We start from the raw sequence: 26,720 nt of genomic DNA, 5'->3' as shown, positions 1-26,720 counted from the left end.
ATACACCGATGAGATACATATATATGTACATATATGGGTACACTAATGCAGTACAGGTTTTGATCTATTCCTAGTTTAATATGTCTATTTGTGTCACCCAAAGTCTAATAAGCCGCTAGATCTATTTTCTATCCCAGAAAGCTAGGCTTCAACCCACATGAGAAAACATGGTTGAAGAGAAGTCGATAACCGAGTGAGAGCGAGTTTTGTTTTCATAATTACGGCAACTGTTGGTTGGAGGCGCTAGTGGTCATGAAAGTCGATCGCGTACGATTTGACACGAATCTCATTGAGTCGATCGTGCACCGTAGTTGTGCTCCAGCTAACGAGCGAGTAGGATTGTAAAGAATTTTCTCTGTTCGTGTTCCATTCGTAAGCGTTGTTTTCGATTTCCGCGTCGATCTTCTCGCGTATAACAAATCAATCGACGTAAAGATGACTTCCCTACGATCTTATTGTTGAACGAGTTACTTATGGAAAGGCAGTCAAAACCAGCCGTCAGTATGATGCAGGAGATCACAGACCAGTCCTCCAGGACTGTCCTCCTGAATACGTTTGTGGTAAAAAAGAAACGGTGCAGAGTCTACTTTCATCGTGGCACTCTCATCTGGGAAACGGAGAAACCTCCATATAGTAAGTACAATTAAAATTCACATGTGAGGATTTTATCGTCGATTAATCGAATAATCTTTGAGAATACATCGAGAAAGACTCGTTGTGAGTATGTGATAATTAGACTGTGACTACAGAATACATGTAATGTGCAAAAATATATGAAATGTCCAAAGTAAATATAGTCGTAACATTTAGTAGGGAAAATATAGATCTCTATTTGGATCCTGTCTCTTTAATTATATTCACGAGAATATGAAATTGTATAATTGTTCATATTTTAGCGAAAATTGTCTGATGGTTGTTTTTATGAAATGAAGACAAAGAAGCAGTAGACACGGTTAGGACGATTTTATCGCCTGCGCTTTAATGCCTTGTTGTTGTTACCCTAGAGAGTACGGTATCGTGCGCAAGACTCGGACTAAATTTTCTCAATTTTATCTGCCAGAACATATATATATAAACATGCATATACATATATATACATATATATATACATAATATACATATATATACATCGCCCTTTATAAATATTAAGACACTTATGAAAGACGAGATAAATCTAAAAAATCATCGATAATTTATTCTTAATCTTTAGAATCTTGCAATAACTTCCTATCTAATTTTCTCATGGTTTAAATTGTAAGATTGTTATTCTCTGTAATGTTTTGATACTGATATTTGGTATATTGATATACTGGTATATTGATGTTGATATTATTCATTAGTTCCTTATAAATTATTTCTTGTGTATCAATGAAAGGTATAAATTGCCATTTAAAATACATCTTTCTTCCAATCATTTTTAGTCTGTTATCATTCTCTAAAACATTTAATTATAATATTTATCCTCGAAAAATATTTCTAGTATGTGTTCAACATTTCTTGATTATCTTTGAAATGGCATTTACTATCTCGAACCGAAATATCGAATATTGGATCGTTCACTTAATCATAGATATCGTAGTTCGTACGTTTCGAGTTTCGTCCCATTAGATTGCAATTCTCAAGAAGCTCAACGCGCCTTATTTGAATTTATCCCTTCCGCTGAGAAATTCATTTCCCTATAATTCCACTATTTTCCAAGAATTGACCGATTATTTTTATCGTTTTTTTATCTTGGAGGATTTGAATAGACGTGAATAGGATAATAGGAAATGAGGAGCGAATTTACGGTTCTGCGATGGAATCGTGCGACTCGTAACTTTTCCGGAAGCTGTTAATGGGACCACAACGATTCTGGTGTTTATAGAAACGTTGTTCTTTTTTTTTTTATTATACATCAGTTGTTGATAATGAACGGTCTGAGGGTGGGTAGGTCGTGATAAGTACTGAAGAAACACTCGAATATATTTAACAATAAATATTTATTAACATATATTCTATGTGTACACTTATGCATAGAACTCGCGGTTACTATTATCGGTTCGCGATTACAAGTTCGAACTCGGGTCGATGCGTTTCGATGTACGGATACAAGTTCGGATGATGATTGCCTAAAACGTCGAGAAGCTCGGATCAATTATTACTGCTAACTACCAGCCATCAATTCGGACAGGCGTCTAACGACTGACTTTCACGATGATGCTGCATAGAAAAACTATGATGGGGTGCGTCTAAGGATACGAGATCATCGGATTCGTTGAGGAAAGCAGCCTTGGTTCGGAAAGTGAGGGAAATAGACGTCGCTGTTAATTGGCTAATTTTGTGTTGGTGGCTGGAAAAGGATGCTAACCACTCTTGAGAAAAAGTTGCTAGCGGCAAGCATCCCGTAGTGGCTGAGTCCCGAGTCCTGTTAAGGACTGTTAAGAAAAAGACTTGAGGTGTATTGTGTTGTCCGTGATAATTGTAGCGCTGGTTGTAGATGTCGCTGATGGGGGACTGCTATTTTTTTCCAATTTAGATGCATGGAAGAAAAATCGGACTCCGGTCGCTGGGATTCGAGAACCCGGGGTTCCGAACGTTCGTAACCTAAGGCGCTAACTGCTACGCTGCCGTCGTCCGACACTAGTTAGTGTCGAGTGGTGGTATTTGCTGTTGAGTGCCGTCACAGACTATTTGTCCCTTTGGAAAACCTTAGCTAAATTCCTTAGGCTAGCTGAAAATATTCTGCGAGGATGTATCATTTTGCAATCTTGTGACATCTAGCAATCATCTTGTCCGAAGAATAGGGTCTTTGTATAGCGAGCTACGGGACAGAAACCGTTGGAAAGTTTACTTTCGAGCGTCGCTACAGGTCGTATTGCAGTTTATCTTTATCAGGGAATATTGTCGTTGTTATTATCCGTACTAGCAGCGCGGAGCAACACTTGGATGAATATTAGGTTAGTAGAATATTCATCGCTAGAAATGAAATGTTTTCTACTTGAAACATATCGCTAAGGAATTGATCGTTATCAACGAACCGAGTGGTCTTTCAAAATATTTTAATAATAGAGATTTAAAATACTTTAATGAAATTAATAACATTGTTTAATAAAACTGTAATATCCTTTTATCAATCCGAGGTATCGAGTTTTCAAATAATTTTATGAGAAGTTTATTCGTCGAACCAACACGAGTTCGGATGAAATTATTAACAATTGATCGAAGATTGAGTCAAGGACCAGTCAAAACCACAAGTAGCGGACCAATTGATTGCACTCTCGAGTTGTTCACGAAACGATCGATAGGTACGATAGGTACAGCTTGTCCGATCACGTTGTATCACATTGTTGTTTTGTAACAAAGTCTCATTCTGATTCTAAAACATGCGACGGCTGATAAGCGTGACACATGACATTGAGACAATAATCTTTTACAGATATTATTCAGTATATCAATTTATTGATAATTAATTCGATCATTCGGATTAGTAATAACGACGAACAAGAAGAAACTTGTTTTGATAATTTTACAGGACGTTCGTTTGTTTGTTAAAGAACGGGTTAAATTAATCTTATAATATAATATTTAAAATATAAATATTAACATTTTTAAATATTATCATTAGACATTAAAATACAGAATTTTATAATATAATAATTTCTTTTTTTTTTCAATTTCTCAACAGGAAGTCTTTTAAGAAATTTTTACAAATAATATTTCAATAAACTGATTCCGTACTGTCTCACTTTTGCACGAAGTTGTATGTAATATCCAAGTTGCATAGCGTTGTAAAAAATTAACAGATAACTCAACGTGTATCGCGCATAAGCACGGAATATCGATAGATTTTCGGCGATTGGCGTCCACTTCATAGACAGCGACACATGTAGAGAAGGCGCGTCCTTGAGTCTTGTTTACACATAGTCCCGTTTCCGTGTATTCGTGTGGACGCTGAATATTAAAGAAAATCGCGCGAATCTCGACAGGTCTTCTTTACACCTCTCACGATCCAACCTTGATCTTTCTTGTATACCTTGATCTCTAATCTCTACTACGATATTCAACGTATAATCGTTTTTTTCTTCGTCTGTTTCTTATCTCGATGAGTTGTTTCTTTCTCTCTTTCAACGTTCCTATCTGTTATATTTTTTATAAATTACACGAAAGAATTTTATACTGGGACTCTTATTTCTATTTTATGCAAGATATTACGATGTAAGATAAGATGTGAGATAAGATTATACTTTGCGTAGATTCGGATGCTCTGGGAGTGTATAGGATCGGTAAAACGTTAACGTTGTCACGTAGGAGATACAAGAAATCGCGAAATTGACAGATCACCGGTGATTTTGTGACGACCATACCCAAATCCACGTCATCCCGTACTACCTGACAGCGATCTCTTAGGCTTTGATCTGACTTTTACATTTTCCCCATTACGTAAAGCAATTAGGATCCGCTCCTTGCCACTCAATACCTGTAAACGCAACATATAAAAACTGCAAGCATTCGACCAAGAAGAGTCCTTTTTAGTCTTGAGTCTTGAGTCTTGTGTAGTTTGGCCGTGATTTGAACAACTATTTTAACTTCGCTACTTCATCGTAATATTATACTTAATCATTTTCGTGAATAAAGCCTACAAAATTATAAAAGCACAGTCAAGTTAAGTTATTCTTAGCTACTCCTTTTTTTATCATTAATTTTACGTGACAATCTCGTCGCGTCGCAGTTCGAACGTTTCACAAACAAGGTAAAGAATTGAACTTTAGATATAGCAGTAAAATTTATTGTACGAATCAAACAGAGTGACTGTTCAGAGTGTTATAATAAAAAAGTTATTGTTTCGATAGCTGTGGTATGTTTTGTGGTATGTTCTGTCTACCCTATTACTGCTTTTGAGCTGTTGGTGAAAAACAGAATGCGAGATGAAAAAGGTAATTGAGTTGAAGCGCGGTTACGCGTGTAAGAACACAGGCCAGAGAAGTATCGAAGATGAAATAAATTAGCGCTCCTCACAACGTTCTTCCCATTTGGTATTCTGTTCGCGTACGGTGATGCTAGTATACAGCGCTTCCTATTTGCATACGATTATTATCTCTTTCTTTTTTGCTCTCTTTCCGCTTTGTCTCTATCGTTGTTCGATTGCCTTCGTTAAAATTTTCTTCGTCTCTTGCAATTCCACGAATTTCGATCTCGATGACCTGCACAAATTCGATGAATCACCGCCGTTCATAAATTCGAGAAGCATCGATCTCGATAATTTGCAAATTCAATAAATTCTCCATCATCTTAATTCGAATAGCTGCGATTCGAATAGATCCAATGGGAATTTTGTCGACTCGTTACGGTAAAATTCGATCGGTACCGATATAACCGTGGTCACGATCCCCAAACGATTCACCGTGGTCGAACGCAAATTCGTATAAACGCATTCCACTTTGATTCTTTCGAATCGAATTCTATCCACGTTATCGGTCCAACCCGTTAAGGTCAAACCACACGTTGGCCGCATTCTCCTCGATTCTAGCAATTCAACCGGTTACCTGTTTCACTTCTCCCATCTTCGTTCCAACTAAAAGTATTTGTAGCGTTTTGCTTCCGGAATAAGATTAACGCGTATCGTTAACGATGTCACGGGGAAAGTAAGAAGATATTGGATTGGGACAAAATCCACAATCACTTAGTTGCCAACCCAATACAACGTTTCGTTAAAATGTTTCTGAAAGAATGTTTTGGATTTTATCGGTATCTATTGTGTCGAAATCATGTTCAACGATGTACGAGTGTTGTAACGACATATTTGGTGCAAGTCGACTTACGGAATTTTAAGGCTCACAATGTTTATAAATTGCTCGATAAAATGTGCAGCGAAACGATTCTTCGGAGACAGACAAACACGTGATGTCAATCGTAGTTAATCGAATTTTAGTTACTGTAATTAAGACGTATATAGTTGAGTCAATGCCGATGCTAGAACATAATTGATAATTGCATAACCAATACATTTTCATCTCTTCGCTCCCAGTCCTTTCCTTTTAAAATAAACTGTCATCAACACTATCGATTAAATCTTGCAGGATTAGGATAAAAATTAGAATAATTGTACCGTATAAAAATTCCTGATTTGTCCTTAACCCTACACCGTTAGATCATTTTCCACCCAACTGTATTTTTCTAATGTCTGAAAATATTTCAAGTTTGACCAACGTATAAAAGGAATTCTCGTTGGTTTATGCAATTCCCTGTTAAACATCTTCCTACAACATTGCAAATGTCTTTCGCTTGCTAAAGTGAGAGCAAAATTGAAACGTAAAAAAGTGGAGGATCGCGACAGGATAAGTGGGAAGATTCGAGCCTCTGTTCCATTATATCGATTTTAAGAGTTGCGTCGAATCGAGAAATGCAACGGAATGTATTATATAAACGCGAGACATGCAAAAGTGAAACTTGCAATTTGTTGCATATTACACCGATATAGCGGAATAGGTACGTGTTCCGCAGCGTGTATATGGCTTTAGCGTAATTTATGCGGGTGTTTCGTTTACGTAATTTCTCTTCTCCGGCCAAAGTATTTTTGCAGATGGTAGGAAGTAAAAGAAAAAGAGAAAAATTGCCCGACCTCGTTATCCATCCTGAAGATTTTCCAGTCGTATTGATTCGCATCCTCTTCGACGACCAAGTACAACGATGTTTTGGCACACGGCTCAATTATCTTGATGACGTGGCTGCGCATACCATTTCTGCCATATTTCCGATGTCGATCGTCGTTCCGTTAACTACTACTTTTTTTTGCGCGCGCGTCACGGAATTTCTTGCCTATTCCATATGTTATTTGTTTTTTATTTGCTACTTAATCGTTCTGTTTGTGATCACTGTATGGGATCCGCAAGGCGTAAAACGATAAAATAGTACTATAAGTAGGCTGATATGTATACAAAGTCATATTTCTACGAAGATACTTAAAAAAATGGAATTTAGGCAGAGAATGCTAAATATTATACCGAGTACTGTACTTTGGATAATTTATATATTTTTGCATTTTCTGTGCATTCCGTGCATCTTTAATAATTATGGCTTTAAATATGTCGTTGATAATTATGGTGGTTCATCATTCTGCACTTTTCACGATACTGCTCTTTATCGCACGGAAGGAATAAATGAAATAGCACTTGTGGTAATAAAAGTATGATGATTATTATATCGAGCGATTGTAATATATTTAAACGCATATACGGTGGAAATAAACGGCGCTGTTACAACGATATTGATAGAAATGGAAACAAGAAGAAGGCTATTGTATAAATAAATCCGCAAACATTTATAATTGTTTCCAATGTGGAACAAGACCCTTAGTTTTAAATAGGACTACGACCGACGATTCGTTGTAATCGATAGCTCGATTCGTATAATTTCCAAGAAATTCACGGACGTTTAATTTTTTAATTTACTTTGTGGCACAACAAAAAGACAGTAAAAGTAGAGTTTAATTGTTATCATTCTGTTCCTTCTTTTTGTCTACTGACTTCCTGGGTCGTCGCTTATATAAACCAAGCAAAAACAGCGTGTCACGATTGCAGGTTGCAGCATGTGTTTATTGCGAAACGATTTAATTAAGACCCGCTGTCACAGAATTTACGTTTGCGTACCATTTTTTGTTTCTTTGACCCTACCGCGGAACTGATGTAATCGCACGATCAAGAGCTGCCGCCTATCTTTTTTTCGCCAATCACTCGCGCAGTCACTCGACCTTGGATTACTTTGGAAAGTAGTTCAATTATTTAGTCTTTCTTTTTCGCGAATTTTCGTTTTCCCATCGATTGGCGCGACTCGACGAAAAATTCCGAAGAACATTAGAATTTTTTCGCCATTGGATAATTCGGTTTAAGAAACTCGATCGAAGAAGAAAGAAAACACTGTCTAAAGGCTCATCATCAACACACTTTCAGTGATTTAGTCGCGTGATGAGCAACAGCCACTTACTACTATCCAAATTTTTTTTTTATTATTTATTTATTTACATTTTACAATTTGTCCAGTAGGATATCACTATCCAAATGATTTAGAGTATAGAAAGAAAAAATGTTTAGAGCATAGAAAGTTTTTTTTTATTATTTAATTTGTACTTTACAATTTGTCCAGCTGGACATTTGGTAAATTTTTCTAATTTAATTGCTAAATAACATGTGGATGGTTACCCTCAGAGGGATACCATCTTCGAATTTGTCTATTTTACTTCTTTAATGAGGTCAGTGGGGTGTTTTCTTTTTAGTCTTCTTTCTATGAGAGTTTTGCTGGCTTCAGCAGCCAGCTGGGAGCATAGAAAGTGTCCGGGATTAGCATAAATGAGTTGCAGATGTATCAAAATATATCTGTAGCTTGGTGCAAGAAGTATCAATGTCAGTATTTATAAAAAGTTGAGGTATTAAATCGCTTAAAGATATGTTAACAAGAGTTACAGCAGTTTCTGCTGTTTCAAATTTCTTCTCCAACACAGAAAAAAAGAATTAAAGCTTACGCTATTTGTGTTTTTCATGTTGACCTAGGTATCTTTCGCAGAAAGTTTATTTTATGAAAAATGTCGACGTAGGCGTGTACGAATGTCGTTGTAGCCATTTCTAGATAGAATTTGAAATTGTCGTCTTTTATATAGAATATACAATTGTTTAAAAACTCGATATGGAGCTTAACTCATTGTTGCAAAAATATGATATTGACACTTCTTACAGCAAGATGTTAACATTTATTTTCGTTTAGTTTGGTCGGTTTAATAGCGAGTGGTAGGGAAAGTTTAAACGTGCACAGTAAGTTACTAAATTACTCGCCACTCGACTAAATCGTTGGACGTATCTGTATGAGCCATTAGAGACCAGGAAGCGATTAGAGAATAATAGCGTCACGTGGCTCCAAGCGAACGTGAGAGAAGCGAAAGGTTTCACCGTTTGGTGAAGAGTGGCGACCTTCCGCAGCCTCTTCGGTTGGCAGCAAGGTTTTTGACTGGAGATCGATGTGAACGACCGACGCTGCCTAAATTTACCTGAACAAATTCAGGCTGCAGCGAACGAGCGGCCCGGAGGAATTACGGATTCCCCCCGACAACTGCAATCAAGGCTCGACCGTGAATAACACGGCGTGCCTTCAATACGAAATATCGTGGACTTCGAGCTCCTGTGGAAATCGAGCTACGATTTTCCGAAAAGTTTTCTCGGCATCCCTTTCGCGATCATCGTGGATACAATTCCTGCTTGTTAATAGGGTTATATATATAAAATATACTATAGACACAATGATAAGGTGCCATTGAAAATATTGTATATAATTAAGCTAGTCAAGAATATTCGAATCATTTTTAACCTAATTTCGACGAATACGAAATACATTATCGCTCGTATAACGCTCGTGATTTCTCGCTCCAACTTTTTCTGTTCGTTCTGTTTTTGCTTAGAATATGACGAGTTTCCATCTCGTTTCTCGTAGCTAAGGAACAAAAACCTATGAAGCAGTGCACGTGCATTTGCAATTACGCCCCTCGTTAAGATACATGATTATGCAGTTTTGATAATTATCGCGTTCGTCGCTAATCCAGCTATGTGCTGTCTATCTATTTGGATGGCTATTTCGTTGTGGAGAACAAAGTTCGTTTTTCGTCCAAATTCTTTCACGAATCGCACGAACGATGAGAGGCGAATACAAATGAAAAATCCGGTTTTAAAAGATCTTCGTCGTTTCGGGTAGCTACTCGTCGACCTTGTCTCGTTGGCCGTGCATTTATTTTCGAGTTTGTTTTTCCACTTGACAAAGTCGTTTCGCGATCTTCGTTTGCCATCTTATCGAACTTCCGCTTCAATCTATATTCTCTCGACGTTCCCTTTCGAAAAGGTAATTTCTGTTGGCACGACCTTCGCGTGGAAAGCCCTTCAACCACTGGAACAAAGGCTCGATACGTTTCTGGGTCAGAGTCGCAGCCTCTGCGACTCCTAACAGCCACTAGATCACGAGTTTCGACCCGATACGTGGGCGGGTATGAAAATTCCGCGGAATTTTTTACACTCTCCACGATTTCGTACCTAACTGGCTGGATAAATTGTTTGTGCAAACCGTTTCGATCGGGCGGAGCGAACCATTAATTGTTAGCGAATTACGTGCTTGTTGCCTTCCCCGTTTCGTATTACGTTTATGTACATCGATGTTTGAAAAGCTCTTCCTATTTCTGATGGCATAGGATGGCCCTCATCAATTACACATCCTTTAGTCATTACATACTTCTCGAGTACTATTTCGAATCGATAGAATAGATGAAATGGCTCTTCTAATGGTTTTCATAAGAATTAAATAAATCCAAATGTTTTCTCGCTATTATGTAGCAACATTTTTTTTTACTCATGTATCTGATACATGATTGTATTGTTTATTTATTTGTCTGTTTATCGTGGCTAGGAAACGATGTATGTGTGGATTTAGAAAAGCAAAATAATAAAACGATAAAAAAAGGCTAATAAAATGACGTAAGATATATAAGAAACAATTTAGAGGAGAAAGATAAAAGGGGCGATTTGTTGGGTTTTGGATCAAATAGAAAATATTGAAGTATGTAACCAACGACTGGTATATGTAAATATACGATAAGCTATGCGGAGAAGTGGAACGAATCGATACGAGTGTCGCTGGAAAAGTGCAAGATACTCTCGCTAGATCATCCGTCGAATAGGCCATGTGCATCATATTTTTAGCGCAGATTTATATTTACAACTCTGCGTACGTTCACAATACGAGGATTAACAGATTATTAGGAAGACGTAGGCGTAGCTGAAAGACCTTGTCAATTGTTATAACAAGATTCTATTTTATTATATATGAAACGATGTTTTATTTTTCATTATATATTCAAGCATATTTATTTTCTATGATACCATTTTATTTTTTAATGTGGTTTCGTAATTTTTTTTATAGCAAAGTTTCATTCTATCATTCGCGATAGTAAAAGGAAATTCTCAATTTCCCTTCAATGCGATTCCAGATTTCGTATCTCGGCACAATCTGCAGAATTCTAATTAAGGCTCCAATTACAGAGGACTTGAAACCTCTGCTTCTTCAGTCATTCACATATATATCACATAGTGACAGTAAATCCTACTAATTGAAAGATTTATTTAAAATCTTAGTCCATCTATAAAATAACGTAATAGTATCGTGATTATTTATCGTTATTGCAATATTTTACTACGATATCTCGTTATTACAATAGCTTTATCAATAAGCGAGAAGAAAAAGCGATACGATAATAAACAGGTAACTTTTAAATCAAGCAGACGATCAAGTTGGCCGACAAAATATTTAATATCTGTAGTCACGTGAATTGACAAGGAAAAGTAAAAAATAAATATTATATATCTATATAATTTTCTAATTTTATTATATATCTGAATGAAAATATTGACAAAAGAATCGGATTCTTGAACAAATATGTGCCCCGACAATCTCTTGACATTAATAAATCATTGTGAGTTGAAAACATTGTAAAAACATTGTTTCCTATTCTAGGATAAGGATATTTCATGGAAATATTATAAGAACATTTTTCAGCAATATTATTTTACGAAAAACCTGTGGAATATTCCGCGGGATTATTGTTCGTGCAGAATTTTTTACAAAATTTCAAATATCGAATATTTTGAGTCGTTCTACTCTGTGCTCGATTGATTTAACAATCGATTAGACAATTGAATTTCGAAACTTGCAAAAACATCGTAAATCGATCCTGCGAGACTTGGGTATAATAGCTGCTTTAAAAAATAGCGAGTTTTTGAAATATTCGAACTCTCGAAATTCCTTCCCTCTGCTATTTTTAACTCCAATTTCTTCTTTTCCTTTATTTTCAATAGAGACAAATTTCTAACAAGTCACAAACGATTTAGGAAATATTTTGTCCTTCTATTTCTATCTATCTATGAATTTTTTACAATCGTCCAGACCAGAGTTCAAAGAATATTGAAACTCGGCTAAGACGGATACACTATGACTATGGTTATTGCAACGCGTTATCTTTTGCGTAATTTCGCTATCTACTTACTTTAAGTTCATTCCTGTGCTTTTGTCGTCGATTATGTATACATGCATAATATAACATCGTCATTTTGAACGACAGCTGTCCCGTTTGTCGATAGTCACATTTAGGTCGGTTGAAAGAAATTCGCGGTTTCATAAAGTTAGCGGAATTCTTGTGTCATATGGAACAATCGAGCCCGACGATGATACTATTATTTTATATTAATTTTTTCAAGAGACACGACAGAAGTTTGCAAAGGTTTACGGACGAATATTAACAATTAATGTATATTGATATAATTTAACAATTAATTTTATTAGTATTATTAATATTAAATAAATTTTTATAAATATTTTTTCATTTCTTTCGGGAAAAATTTTCATGAAAGTTTACAGAAGTTAATCGGCAGTAAATTCGCAAACATTTTATTTTTTTTTCTTATTTGGTACACTTTTTACAATCAATTCTCATTGAGAATTATAAGTAAATTAAACATTTTATTTAGCAAAGCGAATATTACAAGTATTAAAAAAAAAATATGAAACGACTCGATGAAGAATAGATATTAATTCTGTGATAAAAATGTAATACTGGAACCGCTTCGATTTTCTATCGAAAATTTTCACAAGAGTTTAAATTCATCGGCCGAATTTTTTGCAAAGGATATTTAGATAATCCATAAAAATCGCACTGAAATCACAAGAGAACGCCCTATCGACTTCCTTTCGTGCGCTTCACGATATTTTATCGTTTTCATGGACTGTCGATCGTGTCTGTCGGTTCTCTTGTACGGACATCGTAGTCGAATATCTTTCGTCTTTCGGTTATCTTGTCTGGGGTAATCTTTGTTACTTCGCGTTGCCTTGATCAAGTTTCGTACGACGCAAATAGGTGCCTAAAAGTTTTTTGTTTGATCATTTTGTAAATCTCTGACGAGAAAAGTAAGATAATCACGGTGAAAATAAAATCCATAAAATTACACCTTGTAATTCAGGTTTTAAACGAAAACGTGGTCACGGTGGTTGATCAAATTGTCTAGATTCTAGAGTTCCGTTTGATCGATCGCTGCACGCTTTCTTTCCTCTTTTCTTTATTCGATAGCGATTATCGATTAGATTTCAAAGTGTATATATTTCGTGGATGAAGAAGTAGCGCTAGATCGCCACGTTCAATTATGCAAAACGATCGTACGGTTTGAATGGTCTATGTAGTTTTGTTCTTGTCACTTCGTTGCAATATTAAACGGCATCTATCAGAGAACCGGTAAACCGACTCTCTTTGTTTCTAGCCGAGTACGTACTTTCGTCGCGTAGTCGTTTTCGTTTTGATCTATTATATAACCTTGGAACGAATACATAGAAAAAGCGACAGTTGTAATCGTTGAATTTAGAATTAACGAATTGACAAATTAGAACAAATAAATTGACGAATATTGATCGTCTTTAGTTTAGTCGATTATTTTCTCTATTCAAGATTTATCAATTCAAGCCATACCCCTTTGCCATTCCAAAGTTAAAAGGAATAAAATATCGGAAGCTTTCCTCCCTCGGAATACTCTTATCAACTTTAAAAATTCATTTTGTAATTCAATTACAAAATCATTTCTCAATTAATACGAAAAAAATTACGAATACTTTCCCAATTAACGCGGCTAAATGGCAAAATAAGTTACACGAGAATTCGTAAATTGGCAAAAAGGATAGGACAGTGAAGGGATTTGTTTTCAAAGCTACTTGTATCGACTCGACACGAACACTTCTTATATTTTCAGCGAGATGGACACTACCGATGACTGACGTGCTCGCCGTTCGTTACGGGGATGATTGGATACATGGGGTGAATCTAAAGGAGAAACAACCGCCTCCAACATCGCCTACCTCGCCCACCGTCTGCCCAACGAATTTCATTCTCCACTACGCTGTACGTGGACCAAAGAATAAATGGAGCCATCACAGCGTGACCATGAGCCACACCGACCCTAGGCAAGTTGCCTCCTGGGTTAAAACCATCCGAAATTACCTCATGGGTGAGCTTCAGTCTTTCTTCATTCCTTGTTAGTTTATCGATCAATTCTCTTATCGTGAGATATCGCTTGGTATTTTCCGTAACGTGCAATTTTCTGTAATTGAAATATCGAAGCCTTTGTTAACACGTTGACTGCCACGCGATTTTTGCATAATATCTGATTTGGCCTGGAACCTCAATCGATTCAAATATACTATTGGGTTGGCAACTAAGTGATTGTGGATTATCACCTAATGACAAAATCCAGTTGCCAACCCAATACATTGTAATATTTAATTTTTGCGAAATATTATATTTGCATATTTTATCTTCGAAGATATTATGTAAAGATCATTCAAATCGTTAAAATACACATTATTCTTCAGTCCACGAAATTTCTCTCATACTAATTATTCTAAGAAATTTAGTAAAACAATATGGGTCATCGAGAACCATCGTGACAGTTGGCGTGTTCATTTTTCCGATTCGAGCAAGAAAAGATTGGCGAGTTGTCCAGGTTTAGATTACCGCAAACTCGACATAATTCGAAGAGATCTTATTTGTCGCGAGTTAACCAGTCGGCTGACTAGTAAGCAAAACTGTTGCACGAATCGTTGTTCGGTTCAGTAGAGTCGCTACACGACACGGTAATTGACTGCTAATTATCCCGACTCTGAAAATAGATTTTCTTACAATGAAGTCGAAGAGTAACGAGGTGAGATTTCGTGGAATCCCTATAGCTACCTCATCCTCGCTAATAACTTATGCAAGCATGGTGGCTCGATTATAAATTGTGGAAGGAAAAGGGGAAAACAGGAAAGAGAACCGAGAATGGGAAAATCCTTAAGACTAGAACTACCAGTCTGCAAATACCTATCTAAATATTCTATGTACGAATCATTGTAATTCAAATGGTGTCATTTAAAATCAATAGATCTGTGTAATTACGTTTTCATCTAAGTAAAAAACAATATTAATTTTGTCTAAAATACCTACATATATGCTTTTAGTAATTTTAAGAAAATAGAACTGGAAATTTGTCATTTTGCTAGCTTCGATAGTTCCAGTGTTAACTACACGTGATCGATCGGCTGTGCTAATAATATCGCGTGCGAAGATACGAAATAAAGGGAAAAGTAGGTGAAAGTTGAACCGTGCTGCTCGCATGCGCTATTGTTTCTTTTCTATATCCGAATCGTGGAGATAGTCGTCGCGCGTTGCTTAAATAATTGAACTAGTAGAGAGTGAGTGAGTGAGCGAGAGAGAGAAAGAGAGAGAGAGAGAGAGATAAACTTAAACTAGAATTGAAATCGTATCGATTATTATGAGCACGCCCTTTAAGAATGTAGCTAGATAGAAAGAAAATGAAATAACGTTTTCCAACATTTACGAAATAATTTGCGAAACATCATATGTTTTTGCTCAACGTTTATTCTTGTGTACGGTGTTGCGTTTCCCCGCGAACGAGTAGAAAGGATTAAACACGGCATATGCTGGAACTAGGTCGTTGGTTACGGATCAAGGCTGCGTAATTAAGGCATGCTTTTTGCTGGCTTGCAAAGAACAAAAAAATAAAGCCGGGGAACAAAGATTGCCAGTGATTTCCTACAGTTGTAGTGATCAGTCATCCAATACTTGGAGTTGATTTGTATGTAGTTGTAAAACGATCTGTAAATTTATTGCAACAGGCATTTTCGGTTTCGTTATTTCGTACTCTGACTTTGAGTGACTTTGTTTCTTGTGGGGATCATCGTTAAAATATCATTAAAATGATAATAATTAACAATTGGAAAAAATTTATAGTAATTAAACATTCGTCTTTCTTTATACATCGCGATTCCTTGTTCCTTTCGTATATCGTTTTTTATGAGGAATACAAGGATATTGTATTCTACGTTGCAAAATGTATACCCGCTTTAGCGTAATTTCAATTCTTCTCAAAAAGCACTCAAAATAGAAAGATTCCTCCGTATCTCTATCTCTCGAACAATATACTACTATTATTTTCCTTTAATGATATTTTTCTACGAAATTAGACGATTTTGCTTTATTTATGGATACTCCATTTTATTCCCGAAGAGAGTAAAAGAATCAAGCTCAGAAGTATCGGAGAACCTTAGCCAGACGAATTGGAGAATCTAGTCCGGGAGGACGTACGAGTTCGAATCTATAAAAATCCAACAATCCAATAGTAGAACCGAAAGATTCGAGCTTAAAGTAATGAAAAAATCCAAGCTTATTCGAGAAGAAATTCAGGACGTTGATTGTCAACGCGATTTTTACATATTAGTTGAATAAACGGCGGTCAACGTATCGAAGCTCCGTAGAAACAGGAAGCGAAGAGGAAGAGAAACCGCAGCAAGCGTCGCTGTTCTATCGATCAGCATGCCACGACACCTCACAGAACGATACTTCACCTTATAAAACTCCCTATTCGCGCCCACGATTCTTTCCCCTCACGTATCTACGCCTCTTAGGCTTTTACGTCATGCTCATTCAGCGGATAAAAAGCTGGAGGATACACACGTGCAGTTTCTGTAGCTTAAACAAACCGCTCTTTCAGTCTACCGCCTTTCACGTCGCTGTAGTTTAGCCGGTGCATGTTTGAAGAGCGTCTGGAATGGCGATTGACGCACGGAGTGGGTGTTTCGCATGGTGTTCGCATTTATTAATAACGATGCTCGAAATAAGTGTCTCCATTGATAATTTTAGTCTGTCGTTACGCAGAGTATATATTACGTTTATAGTTAGTGGCCGATAAGGGTTGGTCAATCTACACACCCAAGCTTTAGGATAAATACTTGCGGGAAAAGTTTCGAAGTTTCTATGAAATTGATGCTCCGACGATTACGTGGGTTCATAAGATCGACCTAACGTAACTTTAGAATTCTAATTTGCCACTACATTTTCACTCGAGTCGAGGTTTGATAGAAAATCAAATTCATTTGTTTACCGTTAGAGCCATTTGGAAGCTAAAAGACCATAAATTAAGAAATAGAGAAAGATGTTACGAACTTTATTCTTTGAAATTGATTGAAATTCTCTGGAATTTACTGTTAATCGTGTTATTTCCTTGTTGTAAATGGACTTAGGGAAGTAGGATTATTTGGTGTATTGGTTCGGTGAATTCGTGTTTTACATTTCACGATTCATCCCGAGAAATTAATCCGATGTTATGAAAATATCTCAGCGTTTCTTTCTAGGTCGAAGAGAACCATGATGTTTGCCGGAAACGGTCATGATTTACTTAACAATCATATACTGTATGTTATGCTCTTTGGATTGCTTCCTTGGAGGGATTGAAAAAGCAACGTCGAAGTCTAAGAACACGTCGTGAGTTTCCAGAAAATAAAACATCTTACGGCGATTATTCCGAAGAAACCGGTTCTGTGCACGATTAATAACTCAAACGATGATTCTTCAAGGTCTAGGTCGATAGTTCCAACTTTCCACTTCATTGTCTACACTGGACTAGAGATTTATCTCTTCTGGAGTCGTTTCAAGCCCACGTACTAAATAATAACGGAAAAAAATTATCCTAAAATACACATAATTTGTATTTGTAAAAAAAAAACTAAAATATACATATATCTTTAATTATTATTAACCGCTTAATCAACCAAGTTATAAATATAGATGGATTGTTTTATCTATCAAATATCGCAAAAAGTACTACACTTTCGACGTTTTATACATTTTTACATATTATCAGCTTTCTGTGCACTTCTAATCTTTTTTAAATTTCTCACGAATGCATAGAAATCTACAATCTAATAAATAATGAATGATAAACAATCTTTCAGTAATCTTAGTAATCTTTCAAACATGTTTATTTTATCTATGCGATATCTTTCTACAAAAAACTTAATCGAATACAATTCCGGAATTTTAAACGTTTTTATCCTAATGAAGCGTTCTTCAATTAAGTACACTCGCTATGTATATCTGTGTACATAGAATGAAATATCGAGGGTTAAACGATAACTAATCGACGAGTGGATATCCGTGCACGCCTACCTCGTAATATTCCTAATACTGTGGCAACGAACTTATCGTTTTTTCCAATCAATCAAAACGCCACCTTCGAACTATATTCTCTCTGGGGGAAACGTGGGTAGAACGGAAATACAACAGGGTGGTTCTTTGGCGTGCGTGTGACGCGATCTTTTTCTGGTCTATCTTTGTTGAGAGAAACAGTAGCCATTGTATTGATCCGGTTTCCTGTTTGCTACGTTGCGTTTCTTCAAAAACATTATCCTTCACGAATAAACGAATTTAGTCTTTTTAATAATCTGTGGACCGTTACATTCACAACTGCAGGAAAAATAAATTATTTCAAAGATTGCATAACTATTTTAACGGAGAATTGCAAATTACTGGTTTATAGGATTAACCCATCGTCCTAGGAAGATTTTACTATTCATCAACCCGTTTGGAGGGAAGAAAAAGGGTTTGAAGATTTGGGAGAAGGATGTACAGCCTCTAATGACTATTGCTGGCATTGATGCGAAGATACTAGTTACAGAGAGGGTTGGCCATATTCGTGATGTCCTCTTAAGCGTCGATTTTACTGACTTCCATGTAAGTTTCATTTTTCATTTCGTTCTCAAAGCTTCACGGCTACGAAACGTCCGATGCAAAATTTCTTTTCCTTTTATCGCTTACGTATCTTTAGAATTCCTTCGACCAAATTTCGTGCTTTTCCTTTCAATGTATTTGGAGAAATTTTTTCTACAAAGTATCTTCTACTTTTCTTCTATTTCCTGCATAATTTTCTTTTTCATTTTTCTTTCATTTCCGCAACAAGTTTTAAATCGTATAGAAATTTCCAAGAAATAGAAATTTCCTGAAGCAATAGCGAAAATAGTCATTTTTATATAGAAATGTTTCACTCTTGTTCACTTGTTCCAGGCGATAGTATGCATCGGCGGAGACGGTACTGTCGCGGAGGTGATCAACGGCCTGGTACTGAGGACCTCGAGGGATCGACAAATCGACCCGAATAATCCAGAAGTGAATCTACCGACTCCTCGACTTCCGATCGGAGTGATACCCAGCGGAAGTACCGACACGATCGCGTACAGCCTCCATGGAACCACCGATGTGCAAACGGCGACGATACATATCATTTTTGGCGACAGCACTGGCCTCGACGTCTCCTCCGTGCACAATGATCAGTCGTTGCTCAGGCTATACGCCAGCATGCTCAGTTACGGCTATCTAGGCGACGTGATACGGGACAGTGAAAAGTTTCGTTGGATGGGACCCCAGAGATACGATTACTCCGGTAAGTAAAATATCTGTTCCTTCAAAGAAAGGAATAAAGCTTTATTATTGAGCTATTTGTGTGTTGGTGATAGTTGTATGGGGTTTTTACTGTCATCGTATCCTTGATACAGTTACTTGTAATGGACTCTGTATCATGTATTTATTGCTTTGTATAAGAGAGCATAATTTAAATGTTGTGTTGCTTATTCGACGCAAATATGAGTCATTTACTGTAGCTTGAAAATACGTAAGTAACCTGTTCCTAATAATAACGTTTAATCGCGCAGTAAATTTTTAACGAAAAAGTGATTTCCGTCTTTTCTTTTAAATAACGTCTAATAATGTTTGCTACGATTAATACTCGTGTTTAGACTGCAGATTTTTATGCAACTTCATACTTTCGAGTATATAAGTTAGAAGATAGAACCTCGATAGAAAATTGGTTTATCTGCCAAATACTTTAGAAACTAACTGTTTCTTTTTTGGATATTTTTTATATTGTTTTATACTACGTGCATTTTGTGTAGTTTTGCACTTTCTGATTTCTTATAAATGCATATAAATCCGCAGTTTAGTCATGATTGTGCAATTTCACGATAGTTTCCTCTATAGCAAATTACAATTTGTTTTTCATCGAAACCAGCATCTTTTTCCTTTTCATGACACGTTAAACTTCCTGGTGTGTTAGAAAAATATTGGTGATAATTTTTTCTGACGTTAATTATACGAAATAATTGTCGAAAGTAAATGTATTTCGCAGTTCGACCTGTTACTAAGAATTGCAAGATTGGAGAACGCAAACGAGTGTCTGAATATTAGCGTGCTACGAAAATAAGATAATTTGAAATTTAAATCATCCCCTCTTATGCAATGCGATAAGTACGACAAGAGATACTCCAAATATTAACGTAACTGTGTTTGATGTAATTTAGTGAAAAGAATTGGCTAGTTTAAAATGTTCTCGACCATTTTTATGGTTGAACGTTTTCTAATTGAATCACACGATTTTTTGTGTCTCGTATAGTATTATTTTGTGGAGTTCGTGACTTTTTGATTAGATCTAGCGTAATCTAGCAACAACGATTTTTCACGCGCGTGATTTACAATTTGTTTTTATTTGATGAATGTTTTTCATACTTCTAGTAATTTTATTATATTTTTATGTATTTAATACGATACTAGATATTCTTTATTTCAAAACGTTGAACGAAAATCGAACGGAATGGCTAAGGAATAAATAAGGGTTTGATTAATTTTTTCAAGGCTAAAGGTAGGTTGTATATGCCAAGGCCAAAAATAAAGGTAAGAAGGTCGAACCGCAAACTAGTAAAGAACAAAGTTTGTGAGGGTAAGGGATACATTTAGCGGTAAAGATAGTTTTATAAGTCGTAACAAGCTGTCAGCTAATGACAGGCAAACTATAGCCGCGAGGGATGTAGGAACGAGGCCAATAAGTGAAGGAAATTGTAAAGTATAGTTATTTTATATCGTGCAGTTTAAAGTGCGAGCGTAGGAAGTAGGATGTACGGCCGTAGAACGATTTACGAGTTTCTTTAAGCCGGAAGGTTGGTGAACTAGATTTGTTCTAGCTTTGCGGGAACACGTGCGAGTTCGTGGGAGTGGGGAGAAACTATATGGCAGAGAACAGATAGTGTTTCACTCGGATAGCATCTCTTATACAAATTCCTATATCGGCCGGTGAGAGGGTGTACGTCTCTTTGACGTAGTCAGTGACAAAGCATCAAAAGAATGCGTAAAAAAATATAGAAGATGAAAGAGAACGACAAGTATCATATAGAGGCCTCGAGACGAAACGCTTCGCGAAAGTGTTTTAAGAGATTTTTACGAATACGCGATGCAAGTTGAAATAATTTAAAAAGATGGCGCTAGTTGAGAGCGCGCCGTAGCGCGTACTCTCGCGGGGAAGTAAAAAATTGCAGAAATAGGAGTAAATTCAAATGTTCGTGCAGGTAAGTATTTGGTATTCGTTATGTATTTAATTAGTTGTGTGGTAAAGTATGGACGTTTCAGTAGAAGATAGTTCTAGATATATTAATAACTAATCGGAGATACTAGATTTGTGCATATTATTTCAATTACTAATTTCCTACATGTTCTTACTGTATCTTATAAAGTGATTGTAACGATTAGTTTCACTTTCAAATAGTATCATAATATATATACATATATGTTCCTTATTACAGGAAACGTCAGTAAAGGACACTACCGCAAGAAACTACTTGAAGATAGTGTTATATTATACGTGATAGGAATTTTTTATATTATACACTATAAAAATTTGTTATATATTTGTAAAATTCTATATAGCAATGTATCTACTAGAAGTCAGAATGAAATAAAGGTATTAAACGTATTCAGTTGAGTACGTTGTTACGTCGCGTGGGACATTCCGTGCGTCATCCTTCATTGTCTGACTATCAAAGGCCCACGCACCGTAATTCAAACCCTCAATAAACCTAAGGAACCACCATAAACAGAATCTTTAGCGGAATCTTCAATCCTGTAAGTATTTTCTGCTTATGGCTGGTACTTAACCCCTTAACCTACAACTACAGGTGTAGCCCGTAGTACGATGATCGGGCCAAACGTAAATATTGCGGGCATAGCCCGCAGTAGATGATCAGACTAAACGTAAATCGGCCCAAAATTCTGGAATGAAAATGGTAGGTGAAGGGGTTAAAACTGTTCTTGGGTTTATTATTCGCTCTTAAAAATCACGGAGAAGGCAGGTAGTTACCTAAGGGGAAAAGCGAATATTTGTCTTATGGAAAAGCTGGTTTTTCCCATGAACGAGGTCACCCACGAGCCACGTTGGTAGGAGGTTTCCTCCTCATACTTCCTTCATTAACGTGGGTCATAACTAATGGGCATCGCGGATCGTTACACCCTCACTTTCCTGACGAAAAGTGTGAACAACGAATCCGCGTTCTTCGTTCAAAGGGCACATCCATACCGAGCTTCACTCCGTAATAACATAAGAGCGAATAGTCAGTTTAAAACCAGCTCGAGTTAAAACACAGTTCAAGGAACAGAAGGAGTCAGAAGTCAAGTCAGCAGAATCTCCAAATCGAAGACAGTCAATCGACAGAAGATACATCATCACAGTAGCCAACACGAAAAGAGTCTCAGGTCGTACTCATTCGTAGTTTGTCATTCCACATACGTAACATTGTATCACATTGAAGTTGTTGGATCTTTGAAAATATATATTAACCTGTTAATATCAGTGTTATATTCATTCAACCACCCTTATTATCTTAGCCGAAATAAGGAATCGAACGATTCGTGGCATCGATTATTCAAATCGTAACGGGAATTTACGACTCCCGTTGGCGCGCTTCTTCGAGATCGCGTCTTCCCGCGAACGGTCGAAAGTACATACGTCATATTTTCCTTGTGATTTTCCACTTATTCAAAACAAACTCTTGTTAAAATCGAAAAATGGTATCAGGAGAATATGATAGCCGAGGAGGTGGCACAAAGAACGTAATTCCTGGAATCTCACACGTCATTTTTGTTCCGAATTTGATGAAGTTTGTTCTGCCTCGCGTATTTTTTGTTTGATGGTTTTATCTTAACAGAAGAGAGGAATTAAAATAAATACGCACTGTATACTTTATTAGTAATAAGAAGTATTGTACATTCCATAATCTTGAACAATAATTTTCTTACAATATATGCCGTAATATATATTTAATCACGTTTTTTCTTCTTTCGCCGTGTTCCACGCTGGTACATCTTTTCCCTCATCATTATTGTAACGTCATATCTGCCTAATGCCGAATAATGTTAATATTCCTTGAAAATTATTGAATAATTATAAAAAGATGTATAATATAGTACATACCTCGAATTTAACTCAGGTTTCAAGAAGATCCTCGCGAATAAAGGTTACGAAGGTGAGATCCAGCTCCTATCGGACCCTTGCCATCCAGCAACCAGTACAAGATGTATAAAAAACTGCACTAGGTGCCTCCAACACATGCACAACAGTATTCCAGATAAAGAAATAACCAGTTAGTCGTCTATTATCCATTATTAAACTGTCGATTTTTATGCAAATTTGTATTGTCATAAACATAATTGAACGAATAGCACTTAAGTAGGGATTTGTTTTTTTCACCACGTATGAAGAGTATTATACTTTAGATATTTCGTATATTTTTGCATATTATATTCATTCTGCACATTTTTGCACTTTTACAATAAATTACGTAGAAATGCATAGAAATCCCTAGTCTAATTATTATTATTTGATACTATTGATATTGTTTGTACTTTATCTTTATCTTTAATTTATCTTGAATCTACCTCAGGATGGTTGACTATCAGAGGTAAATTCTTCATGGTGAATGGTGTCAATCTCGCCTGTGGTTGCTCCAGGAGCCCCATGGGTTTCAGCCCTCATTGTCATGTCGGAGACGGTTGCGTAGACGTAATTCTCGTCCGACATACCTCGCTTTTTAACAATATCAGGATGTTGTTGAGGTTGTCCAGCAAACAGAAGACTTTGGTATGTGAAATAATTGTAAATTTATTAATTAATTTAAGAATATACGTATATTCTTGATTTTCTCTATGAACATACGATTATATGTAAATTGTTTATCTGGGAAATCCAGATTTAAATTATTTTTATTCGCTTATTTATAATAATTATTTATAATAATAAAAATCCAATTTACAGTTTGCTAATTATTTCAGAAGTATCAGAAAATGTGTCGACGATCGTTCGAATTGATCTAGCTGGTCTGTTTTCTTTTGCAAGTACGATCTGCCGTTCGTCGAGGTGTATAGAGCCAGGGAGTTCACGTTCCGCACCTTACCTACCCTGCACATGCAGTCTAGTAGCGAGATTAGCAACCGCTATCTGAACTCGAGCCTGAGCGTATGGAACTGCGACGGCGAGGTGATCGATAGCTCCAATGTGAAAATCAGGTAAACACTCGTTCGTGTATTTACAGACTCTTCATGCTCACTTCCACCTCGATGGTTTACACCTAAGCTTCCACTATCCTTTCATTGCTGACCTTTGATATCTCTGATACCTTATCGACCTTTAATTTCCGTTTAAAATACCAGTATCGTTCGGATAAAAAAATACAGATAAAACGAGTAGGACGACTTATTTGATTATTTTATGGGAAGAATTTTATATAACGTATACAGTTACTGAGATTAATATTCGGGCACATCACCATCTCTCTATTTGTTGCTTTGCATAAGAGATGCATATTTTCGTGGAATAAATAACATGATATTTGAATCATTCCCTCTTACACGAGTCAACAAATACAGAGGTAGTGCTGTGTCCGAATATTAATGTGAACAACTGTAATTGACCTACTGTGATTTATCGACAGGGTACACTGCCAACTAGTGAACATATTCACGAGACGAGCCCAGGAACCAGTTCACGGCCGGACCTGTTTCTGTTAGTGGCGAGTAGTAGTCGATCTGCTGGTCACCAACGTTGCGTTGCTTAAAGTAAGAGAACGACAAACGCGCGTTTTCGAACGAACACGATGGCATTCAAATCGCATAGTTCCTTCGACTTGCCCTAATTAATCGTTATCGCGATATCGACGCGTGGCGCGCGAGGACAACGAATAATTGTCCCGCACGGCGACCACATCTCCAAAGATGACTGGGTATACCATAACATCTTTTCACGACTACGAAGAAACGTTTGTAGTTGTGAAACAGAAAAACTGTCTAAGAATATCGTTAAATCTATACTTTAAAGTTTACCAATGTATGAAAGTCGTAGAATTGGTAACGGGGAAATTGAAGAGTTTGAAATTTGTTGAAAGAAGTTTGAAATTCGAAAACATTCAAAACACGCAGTATTGAATATCTTGAATAGTCCATGACGTCGCAATTCACAAGACATCGTCGTTGTTCGAGCGTCCGACTAACAGCGGAGCTTTTTACCGAATACTCCGTGCGACACGTGTCACAGCTATGCCTATCTGTCCGGTATTTCTTCGAATCAAGGTCTGAAACCACCAAGAAAGATGTCAACGTCCATGAAGACCACGAAGAATACGGGACCTTACGTTTGCACAGCGATACTCGGCCAATCCTTTTCCCTTTTCCCTTCTTATTATTAAATTATAGCCTGTAATCGTCGAACATTCCATCGTGGATGTCTCCACTACGCTGCGACTCAGCCGATAAATTGTACTTACAGAGTTTTGTATAACGGAGACCGGTTTTTCCGGTCTTTTCCCAACGTTGTTGCAGTGGTTGCGCATTTTCGTACTTAAAATACACACACATACACACTTGAGATGCGATTATCGTAGATTCGGTGCATGGATGGACTTTTCTCTGAATGAGATTTCTAAAGATATTACCATTAGGGCGCTTAAGTTTACTCGATAGAAGTTTAGAGTGTATAGTACGAGCGTCGTCCTTAAGACTCCATTATATATTTTTCACCTGGAGGACGAGCCAAAGAGACGAAGAAAAGTGACTTAAGTGCTATCGAGTTCGCAATCGAAGAAAATAAGAAAATCGTAAGAGAATCGACGAAGCGTTGTTTGGAACTCTTTAAGGTATCAGTATAGTCAATTGGTTTCTTGACGAGTTGAACTTTAGAATTCAATGGAATTTACTAATTTGGATCAATTTTCAGATAATTTTCCAACTCTGGCCGTCTATGACAATTCTAAATTTCCAACAACGAATGACCGATCTTTTTTTTACTTTCCAAAAACCTCTTAAAGTTTTCTAACATAACTATATTCTGTAAGAAATGTTTCAAGGTTCAACGTTTAAACGTTTCATCAAATGGTCATCCAAACACGTGCAAAGATACTTTGACTAAACTGATATCTTTGTGATCCAAACGTTTCGTCGTCGGTAGCATTAGACTAGCGATATTTTCTTTATGAAGCCCAAGGTGGCTGACTACCTGTACAGACAAAAAGAAAGAGAAAAAGAGAACACATGTATTTTCGTGAAACGAGCACGATTTTAAGAAAGCTGCATCTATAGCTGTAGAGAAAATGAGACGAGGATCATAGCTATTAGTGGTTAAGCTTAGAATACTTCGAAGAAGAATAGAGCGGCATTTACTTTACCGGGACAAGTATTTTCATTTATTTATTTAATTGTAGGAAATAAGCTTCGTGAAGATCGGTGTTAGTGCGATCCATCAACCGTACTATCGTGAGAAATGCACTAGTATGTCGATGCATTCACAGTTGCGTTGTTTCGATAGTTACCTCTTTTTATTTATAATTATGATGATACATATAATATGGACGGTTAGCGTTCATAAGCGAGTGAACAGAATAAGGTTTCGAATATTTGATCTAAGAACCATTTGTAGTCAGCAATGTGGATATTGTTAACACGTTGACATCAGTGACGCATGTTTTTTATTAAATTTTCTAAA

The 26,720-nt window shown here is 36.6% G+C and overlaps 1 protein-coding gene across 1 annotated transcript; it reads left to right on the top strand.

Annotated features, from left to right (window-relative positions):
* Positions 1–288: 288 nt before the first annotated feature.
* LOC117237354 (ceramide kinase) lies at positions 289–26,326 on the top strand. The gene is made up of 8 exons (XM_033501209.1): positions 289–633; positions 13,794–14,048; positions 18,414–18,607; positions 18,938–19,313; positions 23,179–23,331; positions 23,632–23,828; positions 24,084–24,253; positions 24,679–26,326. Exons 1-8 carry the CDS (start codon positions 474–476, stop codon positions 24,752–24,754), a joined length of 1,581 nt encoding a protein of 526 aa, XP_033357100.1. The 5' UTR covers positions 289–473; the 3' UTR covers positions 24,755–26,326.
* The last annotated feature ends 394 nt before the right edge of the window (positions 26,327–26,720 follow it).

This window comes from Bombus vosnesenskii, unplaced genomic scaffold (assembly GCF_011952255.1).
Source record: "Bombus vosnesenskii isolate JDL3184/JDL3185 unplaced genomic scaffold, Bvos_JDL3184-5_v1.1 scf7180000013370, whole genome shotgun sequence".
Taxonomy (NCBI): domain Eukaryota; kingdom Metazoa; phylum Arthropoda; class Insecta; order Hymenoptera; family Apidae; genus Bombus; species Bombus vosnesenskii.
This window is presented reverse-complemented; position numbering and strand designations above follow the sequence as displayed.

Excerpts from the sequence above, each read along its gene's own strand:
- LOC117237354 (XM_033501209.1), top strand. The coding sequence starts at position 474 with ATGGAAAGGCAGTCAAAACCAGCCGTCAGTATGATGCAGGAGATCACA. Across the intron at positions 18,608-18,937 it reads TCGATTTTACTGACTTCCAT|GCGATAGTATGCATCGGCGG; the intron begins GTAAGTTTCATT and ends CACTTGTTCCAG. Across the intron at positions 19,314-23,178 it reads CCAGAGATACGATTACTCCG|GTTTCAAGAAGATCCTCGCG; the intron begins GTAAGTAAAATA and ends AATTTAACTCAG.